The 19282-nt window shown below is 42.8% G+C and overlaps 1 protein-coding gene across 9 annotated transcripts in view; it reads right to left on the minus strand.

Moving 5' to 3' along the window:
• Positions 1-19282, minus strand: part of LOC147029071 (ATP-dependent chromatin remodeler CHD5-like) — a 77358-nt gene that overhangs the window by 5054 nt on the left and 53022 nt on the right. For 7 of the 9 annotated variants that reach the window (XM_085880008.1, XM_085880007.1, XM_085880013.1 and 4 more), the window contains exons 30-37: positions 18917-19046; positions 16412-16534; positions 16084-16193; positions 10730-10922; positions 10500-10586; positions 10217-10360; positions 9949-10057; positions 9530-9662 (exon numbers count right to left, since the gene is read on the minus strand). In XM_085880008.1, coding sequence (XP_085736134.1) covers positions 9530-9662; positions 9949-10057; positions 10217-10360; positions 10500-10586; positions 10730-10922; positions 16084-16193; positions 16412-16534; positions 18917-19046 — 1029 coding nt within the window. The remainder of the gene's footprint in view (positions 1-9529; positions 9663-9948; positions 10058-10216; positions 10361-10499; positions 10587-10729; positions 10923-16083; positions 16194-16411; positions 16535-18916; positions 19047-19282) is intronic. The other 2 variants (XM_085880015.1, XM_085880014.1) reach the window with 1 other exon arrangement.

A 19282-nucleotide genomic window follows, 5' to 3' on the forward strand; every position in this document is an offset into this window, starting at 1 on the left:
GCACTGCTCGAACCATCATATCGATTGTGCTTCCAAGCCATGAAATATGCACCCACCTCAGAGATACAACACATCATGGATATAATCACTTATTCGACTCAGCAGATCTACCTGCTTCATCGAGAAAACCCCCTTTGGGTAAATGTGCCCAAAGATGATGGATGAAAATACATGTGCAAATTTTGAGGATACACCAATGATACAGTAATGATTTGAGGATACAGTAATGGAAGAATGCAATGTGCATGCTCCAATGAAGAGTGACATCATGTGGTTGTATGACAGCCAAGTTGTTGACGAGATTAGAATAGTGGAAGACATGACATCACTTTTGAAATCCCAAAACAATTGTCATATGCACACACAACACACAACTTCTAGAAATTCTAAAAGTCTACACCCCCTTTAAAAATTTTCACCTTTTGTTACCATATAACCTGGAATTAAATTTAATTAAATTAGACTTTTCCCACCTTTAACACATCGTAACCCACAACTTCCAAGTGAAAAACAAATTCTACAAATTTCAGAAAATTGATTAAAAACAAAACTAGAATATCTTGGTTGGTTAAGTGTCCACCCCCCTGAGTTAATCGGTGGTGGAAACACCTTTGACAGCAATTACAGCTGTGAGTCTGTTGGGATAGGTCTGTGCAAACTTTGTACACCTTGATTGAGCAATATTTGTCCATTCTTATGCACAAAACGGTTCAAGCTCAGTCATGTTGCGTGCAGAGTGTTGATGGGCAGCAATCTTTAAGTCATGCCACAGATTTTCCATTGGATTTAGGTCGGGGCTCTGACTGGATCATTCAAGGACATTTATCTTTTTGTTCCTTCACCACTCCAGTGTCGCTTTGGCTGTGTGCTTCGGGTCATTGTCATGCTGCAAGGTGAACTTCTGTCCCAATTTCAGTTTTCTTGCAGAGGGCAGCAGGTTTTCCTCTCGGATTTTTCTGTACTTTGCTCCATCCATTTCCCCTCCTCTCCCGACAAGTGCCACAGTCCTTGCTGATGAGAAACATCCTCAGAACATGATGCTGCCACCACCATACTTTATAGTAGGGATGGTGTTCTTTGGGTGATGTGCTGTTTTGGGTTTGCACCAAACGTAACATTTTGCATTTATGCCAAAAAGTTCTATCTTGGTTTCATCACACCGCCAAACTTTTAGCCACATGGCTTCAGAATCTCCTAAGTGGTTTTTTTGTATTCCTCAAACAGGGTTCAAGGTGGGCTTTTTTGAGTCATGACTTTCTTCTTACCACCCTACCATACAGTCCATACTTGTGAAGTTAAAATCACAAACTGGTCCAACACGTGGAACATGTCTTTCAATCCAGACAAATCTCACACTCTCACTATGTCTCTTCGAAAGGACCGTTTACAAAACCCCCCCATCCACTTTCTCAACAATCCTCTGGAAGAAGTCTTTTCTTTCAAGCTTCTGGGTCTCATTATCTGCCATGACCTTTCCTGGGAAAGTCACATTTCCAACCTCGCCTCAAAAGCCAGTCGCCGACTGGGAATCCTCCGTCGTGCTAAGTCCTTCCTCGGCCCTCTTGAGCTCCTGACCACTTACAAAGCTTTTGTCCGTAGCCTGATGGAGTACTGCTCTCCCCTCTGGGCTGGTGCTCCTGCCTCCCACCTTTCTCGGCTTCACGCTGTCGAAACCAGGGCATTTAAGATCATCGGCATCTCCCGCAATGAAGCTGAGTCTTTGGGCCTCTCACTCAATCACCGCAGGTTGGTCGGTGGTCTTTCTGTCTTCTACCGACTCCTCTCCAGCCTTGCCCCCCTGCTCTCTCTGCGATTTGTCCCCACCACATTTCCACAGGGCGTTCAAGGTCCGCCAACAACCCCCTTCTGGTAAAACTACCAAAATCACGAATCAATGCTCATCTTCACTCTTTCATTCCTCTTTTTTCCCGCCTTTGGAATAAACGTCCTCACTCTATTCTTTCCCATTCTTCCCTCCAGGCTTTCAAAACAGCTGTTCACCACCACCTCTTATCTTCCCCCATCCAAATCCTCGATCTTTTCTACCCCCGATAATCCACCCAAGCCCACTTCCTTCATTTCTCCTACTTTCCTTCCTGAAAGTCCCTGAAATGTCCATCTTCTCTTCGCCATGTTCCCCGTCCCATCCCCATCCCTCTCCCTTCCACAGTTCACCTAATGTGTCTGTTCCCCACTGTTTTGTCCCTTCCACTCCCGCCCCTCTTGTCTCATGCCTCCTTGCTGTGAGTTGTGTGTTAGCTCTCATACGAGCCTCGACCAAGGTATACAAAAAAAAAAAAAAAAAAAAAAGTGCTTGTGATATTGTTGGCACATGCACAGTGACCAATCTTTGCCATAAAGGCATGTAGTTCTTTCAAAGCTGCCACTGGCCACTTGGTGGCCTCTTTCAGCCTCCTCTTTGCTTGGTCATCCAGTTTTGAGGGACGGCCTGATCTAGGAAGGGTCTTGGTGAAACCATACCCTTTCCGCCTCTTAATATTGTATTGATTGTGCTCCAAGGGATATTCAAGGCCTTTGAAAATATTTTATACCCATCCCCTGATCTGTGCCTTTCCACAACTTTATCCTGGAGGTCTTTTGAAAGCTCCTCGGTTCTCATGGTTGAGTCTTTGTTATGAAATACACTACCCAGCAGAGGAAGCCTCCAGGAACAGCTGATTTTATTCTGAAATAATCAGAATCACTGCAGTTTAACACAGGTGGAGGCCATTTAACCTGATGTGTGATTTTGAAGGTGATTGGTGACACCTGAGCTCATTTACAATTGCCATTACAAGGGGAGTGGACACTTATCCAACCAAGATATTCTAGTTTTGTATTTTTATATTAATCAATTTTCTGAAATTTGTAGAATTTGTTTTTCACTGGTAGTCCATGAGCCAGTAGGGTTGGTCAGTACCATCTGTGGGGAATAATTCTCATCGTGATTTTTGGCAAGGTGTGCAACCCTAGAGTTAGAAAATATATGATAGCATTGCATCGGTGGTAGCTTTTTGTGTGTTATCACCCTGTTTATATGCCTACCCTTAAATAAGCTTTTGTGCAAAATGGCCAGTACAAGTAAGACATCCTACTTCAACTTAACAACATTTTTTTTATCAGTCAAACATCAACATTGAAATTTGTCTCACCTTTTACTAGGATCATTTGCTTCTCAACAAAAAGTGCTAAACATGCCTCGGTTGAAAGGTATGTCATTGGTGACACTTATGTATCAGTGTATTTCCTGTGTGATAAACCATACCGCCTTTAGAAAAGTATTTGTCTATCATTTACTGTGGAAAGTAAATAAAAGTTCTAGTATAGAACAATATAATTACATGGGTGTTTAGCAAATTTATAAAGAAATCCAAAAATCTAAATTTATTTTTGGATGTTGTATATTAAGATCAGTAGTATAGCAGACAATGTTACCCCACCCCCCCCCCCCAAGTGAAAAAAATACCCAATTTGGACGGATTTATGTAGTTTGGTCAATGTCATGATATTTTCCCTGTTGTTCTTAAAGGATACTTTCCAAGAATCAAACAAAGGTAAATGTTCATCAACAACATTAATGTTTTTTCCCTGTAATTTCACAAAAAAAATACAGAATTTCAGGGATTTAGATACTCAATAATGCACATATGAAGGAATCAAACACCCATATTACACAATATAAACCAATAAGACAGGAGGAAGATGGTTAATCATGTGCAATCTGATGAATGAGTCGAAGGTGAAAATGAAACACAATCTTCTGTTGTCGGGCATAAAATTACAGAATAGAAACACAAATGTGGTGTTCCACACTAACAAGGCCATTACCTAGGCCAATGTGTTGCTGATAAACATATTGTCTTATGAACCAAAGACGGGTCCTTTATAGTTTCTAAGACATCTCTGATCATATGCACTGATTGAAAGTGATATAAAATGTTCAAGATGAACTTAAAAAATCAAAATCATTATCCAGTTCTTCAATATCCTCATCTAAACTTTCCCCATCGTCTGACTCAAAGATGGATGCCAGGTTCTCACAGTCTGGCAGTCTGCACATATCAGTGTATTTCAGTCCGTTTGACAAACACATTTTAGTAGTGAACACTTCTTTTGACAATTGCAGGCCAATAAATGAAGGACCGCCTCAGGTGCTGGCTGACCATCCATCCAGTGCACCACCAACTGTTCAACTCCTTCCTTCTCCATCTTCCATCCTCGGCCAACAGGACTTGGTACTTTCGGGTCCTGTTCAAGACATCGTCTCCATATTGCAGCCTGGTAGTTGGTTCTTTGTGCATATCTCACCAAGCAGTCCCTACATGGTGGAAGTTAGTGGCTCTCTATCTCACATGGAGAATGAGCAGCATGGAGAAGTAAGTGCCCATCTGCTTCTTCCTGTTGGCACTGAAGAGCTGGCACCTCCTCACTGTCCTGAGATGTGATTCTGTAAAATTTGTCATTCACAGTTGAATGTAGAACCTTCCCCTGTAGCTTTTTTCTGCATTCTGGTTTCCTCCATTCACCGACTAAGAAGGTAATGAGACTGGTCTTGTCATTAACTGTGCTCAGGAACCTCCTCCACTGCCTCATAATGTGTGTGCCTGTGATGCTTTGCAGCTGATGGCCGGTCTCTCCACCTCGTAGTGATCTCTCTCTCTGTTCTTGATAGAGTTCTCCCTGTATGTGTCAAACACAACATCTATTCTGTCACTATCAGCTCCTTCCCTCAGTGCCATAGACAAAACTGTAGTGGCGACATCTCCAAAAGTAACTTCATCACCTTTTACTCTTTGAACTAAGTTCATTCCATCGACCACTGAAGCAGAGTTACCTGGGAATTGCTATGCCACTGTCACATTCTTCTGCAAAGTTGTGGCTAAAGTAGCTTTGTTGGTCTTTCGCAGCAATCCATCTGGTGTGGACAGGGCCCAGGGCAATGGTCCAAGGGAATGAGAGAGGATATCCTCCATCTGGAGATTACGTCCTTGTGCCATCACTATGATGCGACCAAACAAAGATCTGTCTGCCTTCAAGATCGTCACCCCCCCCCCACTTGATTTCACTTCCTTCTTCTTACACATATTGCTGAATGTCTTCAGCTTCTTAGTTTTCATTGGGTTATGGAATTTCTTTGCTGGTGGGTCTCTCTCTAGTCTCTCATCCTTAAAGGTTGCATCGGTTTGCTCACCGATCTCATACGCCTTCAAAAGAAAAACTAAAAGCAACAAATTTTCCTTGATTTGCGGTATTTTTCGTTTTGGGGGGTGGGGTAACAATAATAACAATAACATTTATAATGTACATCTAACTTAAAATATATTTTGTTATTTTAGTTTATGATTAAATTTTCTTCAAATTCATGTTTAAACATGGTATCCATTAATTAGGGTATGGGCAAAAAAAACTTCCGTACCACTTTTTATGAAAACAAAATCATATGTTCTGCAATGCATCAGCACTGGACTATCAGTGCCTGTAATTGCAAACACTAAATGCTCGGCTAGTTATAACAACTGTTTTGAAAAGCAAATAACACGAGTTACATGCTGAACAATTTTCAAGAAGACATAGCCTATAATAAGAGACAACCATTAGTTTTAAATAGAATGTCTTATTCTGTCTTACGCCAGTTTCATAAAAGTTTATTTTGGGATGGGGTTACTAAACGGCTAATAACACACAAAAGGCTACCACCAATGCAATGTTGTCACATAGTTTCTGACTGTAGAGATGTATACCCTGCCAAAAATTACAATGAGTATTATTGCCCAACTAGACCACCGTCTTCAAGACCACCGTCCTTGATGTTGCCGGTGGATGCCTTGGAGCTCACCGCAGGGCAAAGAAGAATTTTGTCTCTCAAGGGACACTGGATACCATTGACCAGAGTCGCAGGGCCAGGCTGAATGGCAGAGCTGAGCTGTTCAGGGAGCTGAGGCGTAAAACTGTACGTGCACTGAGGGTGGACAAGGAGGCCTATGTGCGAGGAATCTGTGAGGGGGTAGAGCATCACCTGTGGACAGGTGATTCTCGTCCCGCTTACAGGGGAATTCGCGCATTACGTTCATCCAAGCCCATCCCTCGGAGCACTGCAGTTCGAGCAGAGAGTGGTAGGCCCTTGACAGAGGAGTCTGAAGTGAAGGCCCGCTGGGCCGGTTACTTTGAGCGGTTGTACCAGGCTGATCCCCCAGCTGTTGAGTTGGACGTCAAGGGTGTTACAATCCCTGTTGCTGACCCTCGAATCAACTGTGGTCCACTTACGCTTGTGGAAACACGGGCTGCGGTGAACCAGTTGAAACGGGGCAAAGCTCCAGGGATCTGTGACATCCATGCCGAACTTCTCAAGGCTGGTGGAAATGCTGCACTCGTGTCGTTGCATGCAGTTTTGTGCTCTGCCTGGAACACAGGCATCATCCCAACTGACTGGAAGAGGGGCCTTGTTGTCCCTCTCTGGAAAGGGAAGGGTGATCGCCAAGACTGCAACAACTACCGAGGGGTGACGCTGCTCTCAGTGCCGGGCAAGGTCTTTGCTCGAATAATTCTCGATAGGGTTCGCCACCATCTGCTTGAGCACCAGCGTCCAGAGCAGTCAGGCTTTACACCAAAGAGGTCAACGATTGACCGTATCCTTGCACTTCGTGTCCTCACCGAACGCAGACGAGAGTTTCGGCAGGGGCTGCTTGCAGCCTATGTTGATCTCTGTAAAGCGTTCGATTCAGTGAATCGGGATGTCCTCTGGAGGATTCTTGGTCTTCGTGGGGTGCCACCAAAACTGATCGATCTGATGTCTGAACTCTACTCTGGTACTGAGAGTGCTGTGAAGTGTGGTGGTACCATCTCTGACTTATTTCCAGTTGTTACTGGAGTTCGTCAGGGATGTGTACTTGCCCCCACACTTTTCAGCACTTGTATGGACTGGATTCTAGGGAGGATGTCGGAGAGATCAAGTTGCGGTGCGTCATTTGGGAATGTCAAGATCTCGGACCTTGACTTTGCAGATGATGCAGTCATCTTTGCGGAGACTTTAGACATCCTCTTGGGGGCCCTCGAGGTGCTGAATGAGGAGTCGGAGCCGTTGGGATTACGGATTTCTTGGGTCAAAACTAAGATCCAGGCTTTCGGTGACATCTTGGATGCTGCTGTCCTGTCTGTGTCTGTTTGTGGTGAGGATGTTGAGGTCGTGGAGAGATTCACTTACCTTGGCAGTGATATTCATGTCTCTGCTGGCTGCGAGTCAGAGGTCAATAGACGTCTGGGTCGGGCCTGGGGAGTCATGGATTCACTGGATCATGCGGTGTGGCGCTGCCGGTACCTGTGCGGGAGGACGAAAGTCCGAGTCTTCAGGTCCTTGGTACTTCCAGTCTTGCTCTATGGGTGCGAGACTTGGACTTTGACCAAGGATCTGAGACGGAGACTTAATTCCTTTGGTACCAGGTCTCTTCGGAGAATCCTTGGCTATCGCTGGTCGGATTTTGTGTCCAACGAGCGGTTGCTGAGAGAAACTCGGATGAGATTTGTTACCTGCATAGTCCGTGAGCGTCAGTTGCGGCTGTATGGACATGTGGCTTGTTTTCCTGACTCTGATCCTGCTCACCAGATTCTCTCAGTGAGGGAGTCTCATGAGTGGAGGAGGCCAGTGGGTCGACCACGTGCCTCATGGTTGCAACAGGTTGACCATCATCTCAAGGAGATGGGGATGGGCCTGGCATCTGCCTGGGGGATGGCCAGACGGAGGCCCCTGGAGTACCGGCGGAAAGTGGACGCAGCGACGTGCTGTTCTGGCACATGCTCCCATACCTGACCTGACCTATTATTCCCCTTGGATGGTACCGGTGGCCAAAAATTATTGGAAGTTGTGGGTTACGATGTGTAAATAAAGGTGGAAAAATCTGTTTTAATGCAATTTAATTCCAGGTTATAAGGCAAAAAAAGGTGAAAATTTTGAAAGGGCGTATAGACTTTCTATAGACACTGTACATAAGTAGAAAAGGAAAAAGCTATAAACTAGCCATCCTGATGCTTCACAGGTCAGGTGAATAGCCTTCCCATCAGTGTGTGCGGTCCCTCGGATGAACGTTAAATCGGGCATCCTGTCTGCCGGCATCAGTTTGTAGATGTTAAAGATCCCATGGTGTCCTTCGCGAAAAGGAAGTGAGCTATCACTGGCACCCTGAGCAAACTACAAATTCCTGCCCTCACCACTGCTGCAAACGCAATGGTAAACCACCCTGTACAACCATTGCCAAGCAACTGCTTCGGCAGCACCGATTCTCCGTAAGAGAGTACGGTACATCAGAAGGAGAGAGAAGAGGAGGAACTGTCTTCCGAAGAATGTTCGATTGCACTCTTCCATTCAGGGCTTTAAGGAAGCGGTTGCACCACCATCCCATCCCATCCCATGTTATTTTTTCATTGATATTTTCAAACCTTATAACCCATCCTGTATCTGTACTGTTGTATATGTATCTGACCACGACTTTCATTGATCTGACCAATAAAGCCATCGATAACATCGTGAAACTTATCCACGATGATATGACGGTGTCAGAACTCTGCAATGGATTGGTGACGGATACCTTCATCCACAAAATAATCGGTGTCAAACAGGGCTATGTTCTCCATATACCTCATCATAATCCAGAACGCTTACCTCCAGGAAATTAGATGGAACACTGAACCGACGGATGGCTATTCAACTCAAACTGTCTATGTCAAGACCAAAGTGACACAGGCCAGCCTCAACGATCTCCGGTACAAGGATGGCTGCGTCATCACTGCTCATAGTACCCGTGAACTGCATATCATACTTGGTCTCTTCGCAGAGACCTTCAGTAGCCTGGGTCTTTCCCAGAATTTTTCTTCTTTGGGGGGAGGTGGTGGAGGACGTAGGAGGTAAGGTGTTCCAACAGCCTCGGGAAAACTGCCACCCCTCCACAGATCCATGAAAAGCAAGAAAATCTAGAGGTGGTTGAATATCAGAAACGTCAAGTCCAATGAAGTGGTCACTGAATACGAATGCCCAGCAAGCAACTGTCAAAGCAAGTGTTATACTCCCACTTTAGTTGTGGTCTTCAGAGGAATACATTATAAAGACACTCAAAGCGTATATCAAGAAGACAGACTATGAGACTGAATCCTAGGAGGAAGGACCAGCAATAGGCCGTAGTAGCACGGCACGATCCATCATGGGCTCGCACAAGCCATTTTGAGGCGAATCACCTTGCCCTCGAAGCTGACAAGTGAAGGTGAAGAAAAGAGCAAGAACAGAATTCAAAAAACGAGGGAAACCCTTCATCTCGGACCGACCTGCCACATCTGCAACCACATATGCCAATTGAGACTTGGACTCCACAGTCACCTCAAAAGCTATCAATAAACACATGGTTCATGACATCATCATCGTAGAGGGACTGCCAATGATGATCCGAATACGTTTACAACTTGACAACGTGATGGTCAATGAAGAACCTGTTGTGAACAACGCACCCTTAATGATGTGGTTTGGAATAAAACCCGACAGGAGTACCTTAAAACGACGAGCAAGGAACTTGTTCTTCATTTCCTGAAAGTTTCCTTTGCTCATCTCAGCCCGAAAAGGCTCATTGATGATGGCATAGCGTGGGTCATTCTGAATGTCCTGCCAACGAGCATAGCCATGCCTGGGAAGCAACGAGTTAAGGCCAAGACAAGAAGAATGGCTCCAAGGAAGCCAATTGTAACCCAGCGTTGGTGGGAAAAAAAAAATTCTGCAAGCATCATCGTGGGGGTGTCAGCAAACAAGTGTAGAATCATTTTCAACGGAAGTTAAATCTGAACATCTTACCAAGTACAAGATAAGGTTTGAAAAGATTTTGCTGATTATAAAACGCAGAGCTTTCGACAGAAATGTTTAATTGCGTTAATAAACCAGAAGGCAACACGTGCCGTGTTTTATACGGAGGATACATGACGATGCCAGCCAGAAGCCAGAAATCGTGCCGACGGTGCCAGATTTCAAAGATTTTCTTTGACGTGGTGGCTGCTCTCTCCTCGTTCTGCCACAATGTGTGAAGTTCTGCAACCACAGGAACATTGCCAGAGGAAAGCCTCAACGCTGGTCAGATGCCATGAAACATTTACCGAATTCATTTAGCTCCATGCTACTTTACTTTGTTAGTAATGAACAAACAAACAGTACCACACTGCACGTGCCAGGAATCATTGGGCCACTCACCGGTGAAGCCTCCATCGGCGATGTTAAACATAAACTTTGGTTTTTCACTTTTTTGTTCCCTTTTCTCTTCCTTTTCATTGGCCCTCCTGTCGGTCTCTTTGCATTCCACGACTTCCTTCTGTGCAGGTTTCTCTGGGATGGCGTCTGCCACGGCACGCAAGGCACGAGTGTTGAAATTTTGTTCATGTTAATAAGTAAACAATAACTGATCTTCGGAAGTTAAAAGAGAGCAAGCCAAAGGTATGCAGTGTTGAGTGGGATGAGAAAAACATTTAAAGTTCACCTTTAATTGGGGCCTTTTCTTCCTTTTCCTCTGACTCTGCTTGCTTGGTACCACTAGTCGGTTCAGGGACTTCTTCTGGGGCTTTTGCTGTGGATGGATAAGAGCGAGAGAGTCAGAGGAACATCAGCAACACATGGCAATCGGGAGAAGCAACTGCACATTCCTGCCCGATTATCTCTATAGCCCTTAAGAAAGCTGTGCGAGTGCAAAATTATCACGATGCAACATACGTCCGGGAGCCACCGGTACTGGCACCGGTGCCGCCATTGCTGGTGCAACTCCAGGTTCAGCCGGTGCAACTGCAGGTTCAGCCGGTGCTTCTGTTGGTTGTTCCTTGTGCGCCGCCGCAGGTTCTTTCACTTCGGTGGGCACCTCGCTTTGCGTCGTCGCGGGCGAGGCAGCCTCTGATGGTGGCTTTGATGGCTACCAAGAAATATGAACATGTATAACGTTAATTCATGTCAAGCAAGACCCACGCAGGCATCATTATGTTATGGCAACTTGTGTTGGATTCTGGCACAATGTGGAAGCAAACTACTTGTACTTTTCGCCATCATCGAGCTCACAAATCTATCAACGGTATAACGGAAGGAAAGAATGTTGTGTGTATGTATGCGTGTAGGTTGGACGTTTCATCGACTCCTCTGACAGGATTTGACCGAGGAAGCTGAAACTTTCAGGGATTAATGAGGGCACCCTGAAGTTGTGCTGGTGAAAGTTTCATGTGATTCTATCAAGTTTTGAAGATAAATTTTAATTTTGCTCATCTTGGCATTTTCTCCCTTTGGGGTGAAATTGTAATTATCCGAGTGACATAATCACAATGCATATATATATATATATATATATATATATATATATATATATACATATATATACATATACATATATATATATATATATATATATATACACACACATACATACACACACACACACACACACACACACACACACACACACACACACACACACACACACACACACACACACACACACACACACACACACACACACACACACACACACACACACACACACACACACACACACACACGCCACTTAACGACGGGGATACGTTCTGAGAAATGCGTCGTTAAGTGATGTCGTCATTGTGCGAACATCTTGGAGTGTACTTACACAAACCTCGATGGTATAGCTGACTACACACCTCGGCTATATGGTATACCCTATTGCTCCTAGGCTATAAACCTGTACAGCATGTTACTGTACTGAATACTGTTGGCAATTGTAACACACATCCAAGATAGACGGAAGACGCGTTAGTTTTACCTTTGTGCTGTTCATGACGGCCATGGGTGTTGTTAGCGGCTGCTTACAATCTCCTCTCACATCGATAATTATCGAAAGGTGAATAAATAGCGTTTGGATTTTATATACGTAATCATTGCATCGATGTTATAATTTACAAATGAAGAATCGAGCACCTGTCAGTTGTGCGATATATTTTCAGAGCAGTGCGAATGTTTTAACAACATAAAAAGCTTTACGAACCAGAGTTGGTGTCAAAGCCACCCCAATGCTCGCCTGTTTATACATTTATTGTTTTTAAAAGACTAATCGAATAATTAATATTTTTCATTAAGCATTGCAGTGAAGTCTGATCCAAATAATTTGAACGCAACATATGTATTGTATATTGCAATCAGTAACAAGAGCGCAAGTGAGCACAATATATGCCTGGACAAGAAGGTATATATGCAGAATTGTGCTACTACATGGAAAACAGCATCCTGGTTGCCATGGCAATCACTTTAGATGACGAACGTATGGCGCGACACACCGTCTCCACAGTCTGTACTTATGTACCAAATATGATACGTGAAAGTTGAAAACTTTGGGAGTTAGAGTGTGGACAGGAACAGAGGAAAAACAGCATCCTAGTTGCCATGGCAACGACTTTAGATGACGAACGTATGTCACGACACACCGTCTCCACAGTCTGTACCTGGGTACCAAATATGAAACGTGAAAGTTGAAAACTTTTGGAGTTAGAGTGTGGACAGGAACGGACGGACAGACGACCAGTATCACATAATACGCCCCGATATATATATATATATATATATATATATATATATATATATATATATATATATATATATATATATATATATATATATATATATATATATATATATATATATATATATATATATATATATATATATATATCGGACGTACAAAAAATAGTGTGGTAAATAAAAACATCAGAAAGGAAAAAATAACTTGCACCAAAAACTTTAACATTTTCACACTCACGCTGACGCTCACGCCAGGGGTATCGCTCTAGCTCTCTGTTCTTCGAACAGGCGAGCTAAAACCTAATTTGTGTTTTAATTTCGACTGTAACAACAACGATTTATTCGCAGAATTCTTTAACTCAAAGGTAATTTACTTGCTGGAAGGTAAACGTGCAAAAAACTGGACAAAGAGGACGAAAACGGGTGTTTTAGGATGATATTTCTTGATAGGAATTCCTGATAGGAATTTTTCAGCTCCATTATAATCTTATGGGACCACCGTCGTATATGCGTTCCGTCGTTGACCGAAATGTCGTTATGCGGCGCATGACTGTATATATACAGTGGGGAGAACAAGTATTTGATAAACTGCCGATTTTGCAGGTTTTCCCACTTACAAAGCACGTCGAGGTCTGTAATTTTTATCATAGGTACACTTCAACTGTGAAAGACGGAATCTAAAACAAAAATCCTGAAAATCACATTGTATGATTTATAAATAATAAATTTGCATTTTATTGCATGAAATAAGTATTTGATCACCTACCAACCAGTAAGAATTCCGGCTCTCACAGACCTGTTAGTTTTGTCTTTAAGAAGCCCTCCCATTCTCCACTCATTACCTGCATTAACTGCACCTGTTTGAACTCGTTATCTGCATAAAAGACAGCTGTCCATACTCAATCAATCAGACTCCAACCTCTCCACAATGGGCAAGACCAGAGGGCTGTCTAAGGACATCAGGGACAAAATTGTAGACTTGCACAAGGCTGGGATGGGCTACAAGACAATAGGCAAGCAGCTTGGTGAGAAGGCAACAACTGTTGGCGCAATTATTAGAAAATGGAAGAAGTTCAAGATAACAGTCAATCTCCCTCGGTCTGGGGCTCCATGCAAGTTCTCACCACGTGAAGCCTCAATCATCATGAGAAAGGTGAGGGATCAGCCCAGAACGACACGGCAGGAGCTGGTCAATGACCTGAAGAGAGCTGGGACCACAGTATCAAAGAAAACCAGAAGTAACACACTACGCCATCATGGATTAAAATCCTGCAGCGCACGAAAGGTCCCTCTGCTCAAGCCAGCGCATGTCCAGGCCCGTCTGAAGTTTGCCAATGACCATCTGGATGATCCAGAGGAGGAATGGGAGAAGGTCATGTGGTCTGATGAGACCAAAATAGAGCTTTTTGGTTTAAACTCCACTCGCCGTGTTTGGAGGAAGAAGAAGGATGAGTACAACCCCAAGAACACCATCCCAACCGTGAAGCATGGAGGTGGAAACATCATTATTTTGGGATGTTTTTCTGCAAAGGGGACAGGACGACTGCACCGTATTGAGGGGAGAATGGATGGGGTCATGTATCGCGAGATCTTGGCCAACAACCTCCTTCCCTCAACAAGAGCATTGAAGATGGGGCGTGGCTGGGGTCTTCCAGCATGACAACGACCCGAAACACACAACCAGGGCAACTAAGGAGTGGCTCCGTAAGAAGCATCTCAAGGTCCTGGAGTGGCCTAGCCAGTCTCCAGACCTGAACCTAATAGAAAATCTTTGGAGGGAGCTGAAAGTCTGTATTGCCCAGCGACAGCCCCGAAACCTGAAGGATCTGGAGAAGATCTGTATGGAGGAGTGGGCCAAAATCCCTGCTGCAGTCTGTGCAAACCTGGTTAAGAACTTCAGGAAACGTCTGATCTCTGTAATTGCAAACAAAGGTTTCTGTACCAAATATTAAGTTGTTTTTCTGATGTACCAAATACTTATTTCATGCAATAAAATGCAAATTAATTATTTAAAAATCATACAATGTGATTTTCAGGATTTTTGTTTTAGATTCCGTCTTTCACAGTTGAAGTTGTACCTCTGATAAAAATTACAGACCTCTACGTGCTTTGTAAGTGGGAAAACCTGTAAAATCGGCAGTGTATCAAATACTTGTTCTTTCCCAGTGTATGTATGTATGTATGTATGTATGTATGTATGTATGTATGTATGTATGTATGTATGTATGTATGTATGTATGTATATATATATATATATATATACATATACATATATATATATATATATATATATATATATATATATATATATATATATATATATATATATATATATATATATATACATATATATATATATATATATATACATATACACAGTCAACCCCCGCTTTATTGCGGTTCACCTATCGCTCCCCCGGTTCATCGCAGGTTTTCCCTTGGAACGTAACTAATTTTTTCTGTGGATTCCCCCGGTACATCGCGGTAATAATATATAAAATATAAATTATTTAAGCAATAAATTATAACGCGTGGCGATCGACCAGTCACACAACGCACGAGACAAAGTTTCGCTTGTGAACTTCGAATATTTTCTACGTTTTTTTCTCCAAGCCCCACGATGACGCCCAAACGCCATGCACCTTCTAAGGCTTCTGGCAAGGAACCGAAGTGCCAGAGGAAGGTCATGACGCTCCAGGAGAAGGTTAAGGTGCTCGATATGCTTCGGGAAGGAAAAAGGTTTGCCGCCGTTGGACGAGCACTGCTCGTACCCAGCACCTCAAAACCGACCAGACCAGATGAGTCGATCTCCAGCAACTCAAACCCAATCACTGCCAAACCGACCAGAGCAGACGAGTCAATCTCCGGCACCTCAAACCCAATCACTGCCAAACCGACCAGACCAGACGGGTCGATCTCAGGCACCTCAAACCTGATCACTCCCAAAACGACCAGACCAGACGATTCGATTTTTTGGGGAGGCGTCCATTCATCGCGGATTTTCACTTAGCGCGGGGAGGTTTGGAACGTAACCCTCGTGAGAAACGGGGGATTACTGTACACACACACACAAAACCCCAGGCTATTTTTATTTTCAGGAACGATCGAGGCAGTACCCAAATTTAGGTATGCAACAGAAGAACGTGTTCCAAGTGTGAAACGCGATCGACCGAAGGGCAGGTCCTCTGTTATGGTATTTGCAGTCTTATAAAGAAAATAACAGGACTCACCTGGCCACTCCCACGTGGAGCAGATACTTCTCGTGTTATTAATCGAACTATAATACAAGAGAGCTGTTTGTCTGTGTGTCACCATTTCTGTACAGATGTTCATCAAACTTTCATAGGTTCATCAGTGAGTGGCAGAGAGCGTTTTTGGAAGAAATTTTTTTTTTTTAATAAAAAAAATTTAAATTTTATTTTGGAATCAAAAATCTAAATAAATAAAGTAGTAAACAATTTTTAAAAATAAATAAATAAAAAGAATATTAAGAACAACACTGCAATCCATTTTAAAATAAATACTTCGGCAAAACACACCTCGGTCTCCATGCTCTCCTCAGAGCTGGCTGGCGTTTCACTCTCCACCTTCATTGCTGCCTGAGGTTCAGCAGGGCCACTGTCACTCCTTTCAATGGGGATTGGTGTTGCTGTTAAAATGAATAAATAAGCAAACAGAATTTGAAATGGCATGCAACATTTCTGTACATATGCACGCATTGCAATCACAGGGCACTCAAATACATGATAAATTCCTGCAAAACCTCACACACCCAATCCATCCTGCTCTGACCCATCTAGCCCTGGCGTACACACCGCCTGGGCCCTGCCTTTCTCACCCGAGAAGGTAGAAAAATGACTATCTTGCCTTCACTCTGCTGCGGAGATGGGGCCCAGATGGCATCAATGCCTATGTTCTTAGATCCTGCTCTCCCATTCTTGGTCCCCTCTGCCATATTGAGCGTGTCCTTTTCCTTTAGCCACCTCACCTCTGCATTGAAGGCAAACATCACTCCTGTCCACAAGAAGGTTATAAAAACAGACCCAACCAACTACAGGACACCCAGTTTGCTTCCAATTACAAGCAAAGTTCAAGGACCAATCATTGCTTCCAGTGTCAAATCCTTCCCGTTTTCAAACAACCTGATCCGCAACCATCAGTTTGCATTCCATCCTAGTCACAACTCTCGACATGCTTCTGCTCCTCTATCAACAATGGTTGCAAGCCCTCAATCTCAAACAAAAATTTAAGATAGTCTCCCTAGACATATATTGGCCATTAGACAATCTGGCATCATGTTTTGCTTTCCAAGCTCTCAACCTGTGGCAGAAAAGGCCACCTTCATTCCTGGTTTCTTATTTCCTCCACTGCAACCTTTTGACCAAAAAAGGCATCATCACAATGGAACCCTCTCCCAGTGGAGGCTTGAGTTCCCAAAGGCAGTTTGGGGCCCAGTCTTGCACCTCACTTATATTAATGACAAACAAATACATGTTGTATCACTGATGGGAATATTAAGAGGGGGTGGAGAGAAAGAGAGAGGGAGAGTGAGGAGGGAGGAGGGGAGAGAGAGGAGGGAGGGAAGAGAGAGGGGGGAGGTGTGAGCAAGGAGGGGTGGGGAGAGCGAGAAAAACGGGGGTGGGGGGAAGCATTTCATTTTTTAGTGGGACTTCAGAGGGGGGGGTGGGAGTTTCGACTTGCACTTGGTAGGGGGCCTTGAGGGGAAGACAGGGGTGGGGGATGGCCCAGTCTGCCGGCATTAGTACGGGATTGAACAAAATGGGGTTCGTGAAAACAGCACATTCAAACAGGTGACACAAAACACCACCTGGAGACGACCATGGGGAAGTGTGTGTGTGTGTGTGTGTGTGTGTGTGTGTGTGTGTGTGTGTGTGTGTGTGTGTGTGTGTGTGTGTGTGTGTGTGTGTGTGTGTGTGTGTGTGTGTGGGGGGGGGGGGGAGGCTTTGGGAGGAGGTAAGCGTAAGGGAAAGAAGGGCGTTTTTCTTCAATCATCCAAAAAGCCACGCCAAAAACACCAAGGCAGCGTGAGAGGGGATGAAGAGAAGGTTAGGCAGCGTGAGAGTGGAGGAAGGGAAGGGAAGGCAGTGTGAGAAGGGATGAAGGGAAGGGAAGGCAGCATGAGGGGAGATGAAGGGGAGGCAAGGTGAAGGCCAGTGACACACACAATATATATATATATATATATATATATATATATATATATATATATATATATATATATATATATATATATATATATACATATATATACATATACATACATATATAAATATATACATACAGGGGGCTGCAAAAGTAGGTATACAGTAATAAACAAAACGTGCGCACAAAACGTATTTTATTGATTATACAAGCATATCAATAATAACATATTAATCCCTCAAATGTTCAAATTAAATGAATTCTAGTATTAAATGAATCCTAGCACCACTATTATAAAACTGGTATAATTGTTACTGTGTATATATATATATATATATATATATATATATATATATATATATATATATATATATATATATATATATATATATATATATATATATATATATATATATCTATATATATATCTATATATATATCTATATATATATATATATATATATATATATATATATATATATATATATATATATATATATATATATATATATATATATATATATATATATATATATATATCTATATATATATATATATATATATATATATATATATATATATATATATATATATATATATATATATATATATATATATATATATATATATATATATATATATATATATATATATATATATATATATATATATATATATATATATATATATATATATATATATATATATATATATATATATATAGACTCCTCCCACACTATTCTAGCCAAAGAAGCTGCAAAAAACATGCTTCATTGTGCTGTCCTTCCGTTCCATTCCAAGAACTCCTTCTCCATCCATGACTGCCCTCACTGGGTTGTCGTCTTCCCCCATACAGCAACGTTGCCATCGGCCATACCCTTCGAGTGTGCGCTGAAATCCATGTCAATGAGCATGTCCGCCTCCTTGGAATAAGGACCGCTCGACCATCCAGGGAGGTTGGTCGGTGTTAACCGCCTGGCTACCATGAATTTACGTAATGGGATTTCAACCCCAGCACCCCTACGACAACTGCTGACAAGAGCGGGATTCGAACCCGGCCACCTCGATGACAATATATATATATATATATATATATATATATATATATATATATATATATATATATATATATATATATATGCACCACACATGCAATATAACATTTTCTCACCACAGTGCATTTAACTAATGCAAGAGTGCTTCTGGCACCTGGCTTTGATGTGGCCGGCGTGCTGCTCTGGCTGTCAGTGGGTGAGGGCAGCGGTTTCTTCATCTCGATGTCGAATGGCAGAAATCCTGGCATGCTGCTCTTTCCATTTACAGATTCGAATTCTTGCACCTACAGGGGAGGGGGAGATATTCGCCATTGGCCCCAGGCACAGCCAAAATATCTTTACCGAGGTGCTAAAGCTAGCTTCACAATGCCTGCTTAATGTTAACTCTGTGGAACAAAACACTCAACAGTATTTTAACTTTGCACTGGTGACAGCAAGCCTGTGGCCAGAAACTAGGGATGAAATTCAGAACCTTTAACAACAGAGAAACAAAAGTCTGCAAAATATTGAAAAGCTTAAA

Source organism: Eptatretus burgeri, chromosome 4 (assembly GCF_056783735.1).
Source record: "Eptatretus burgeri isolate ZD-2024b chromosome 4, Ebu_testis_v1, whole genome shotgun sequence".
NCBI lineage: Eukaryota > Metazoa > Chordata > Myxini > Myxiniformes > Myxinidae > Eptatretus > Eptatretus burgeri.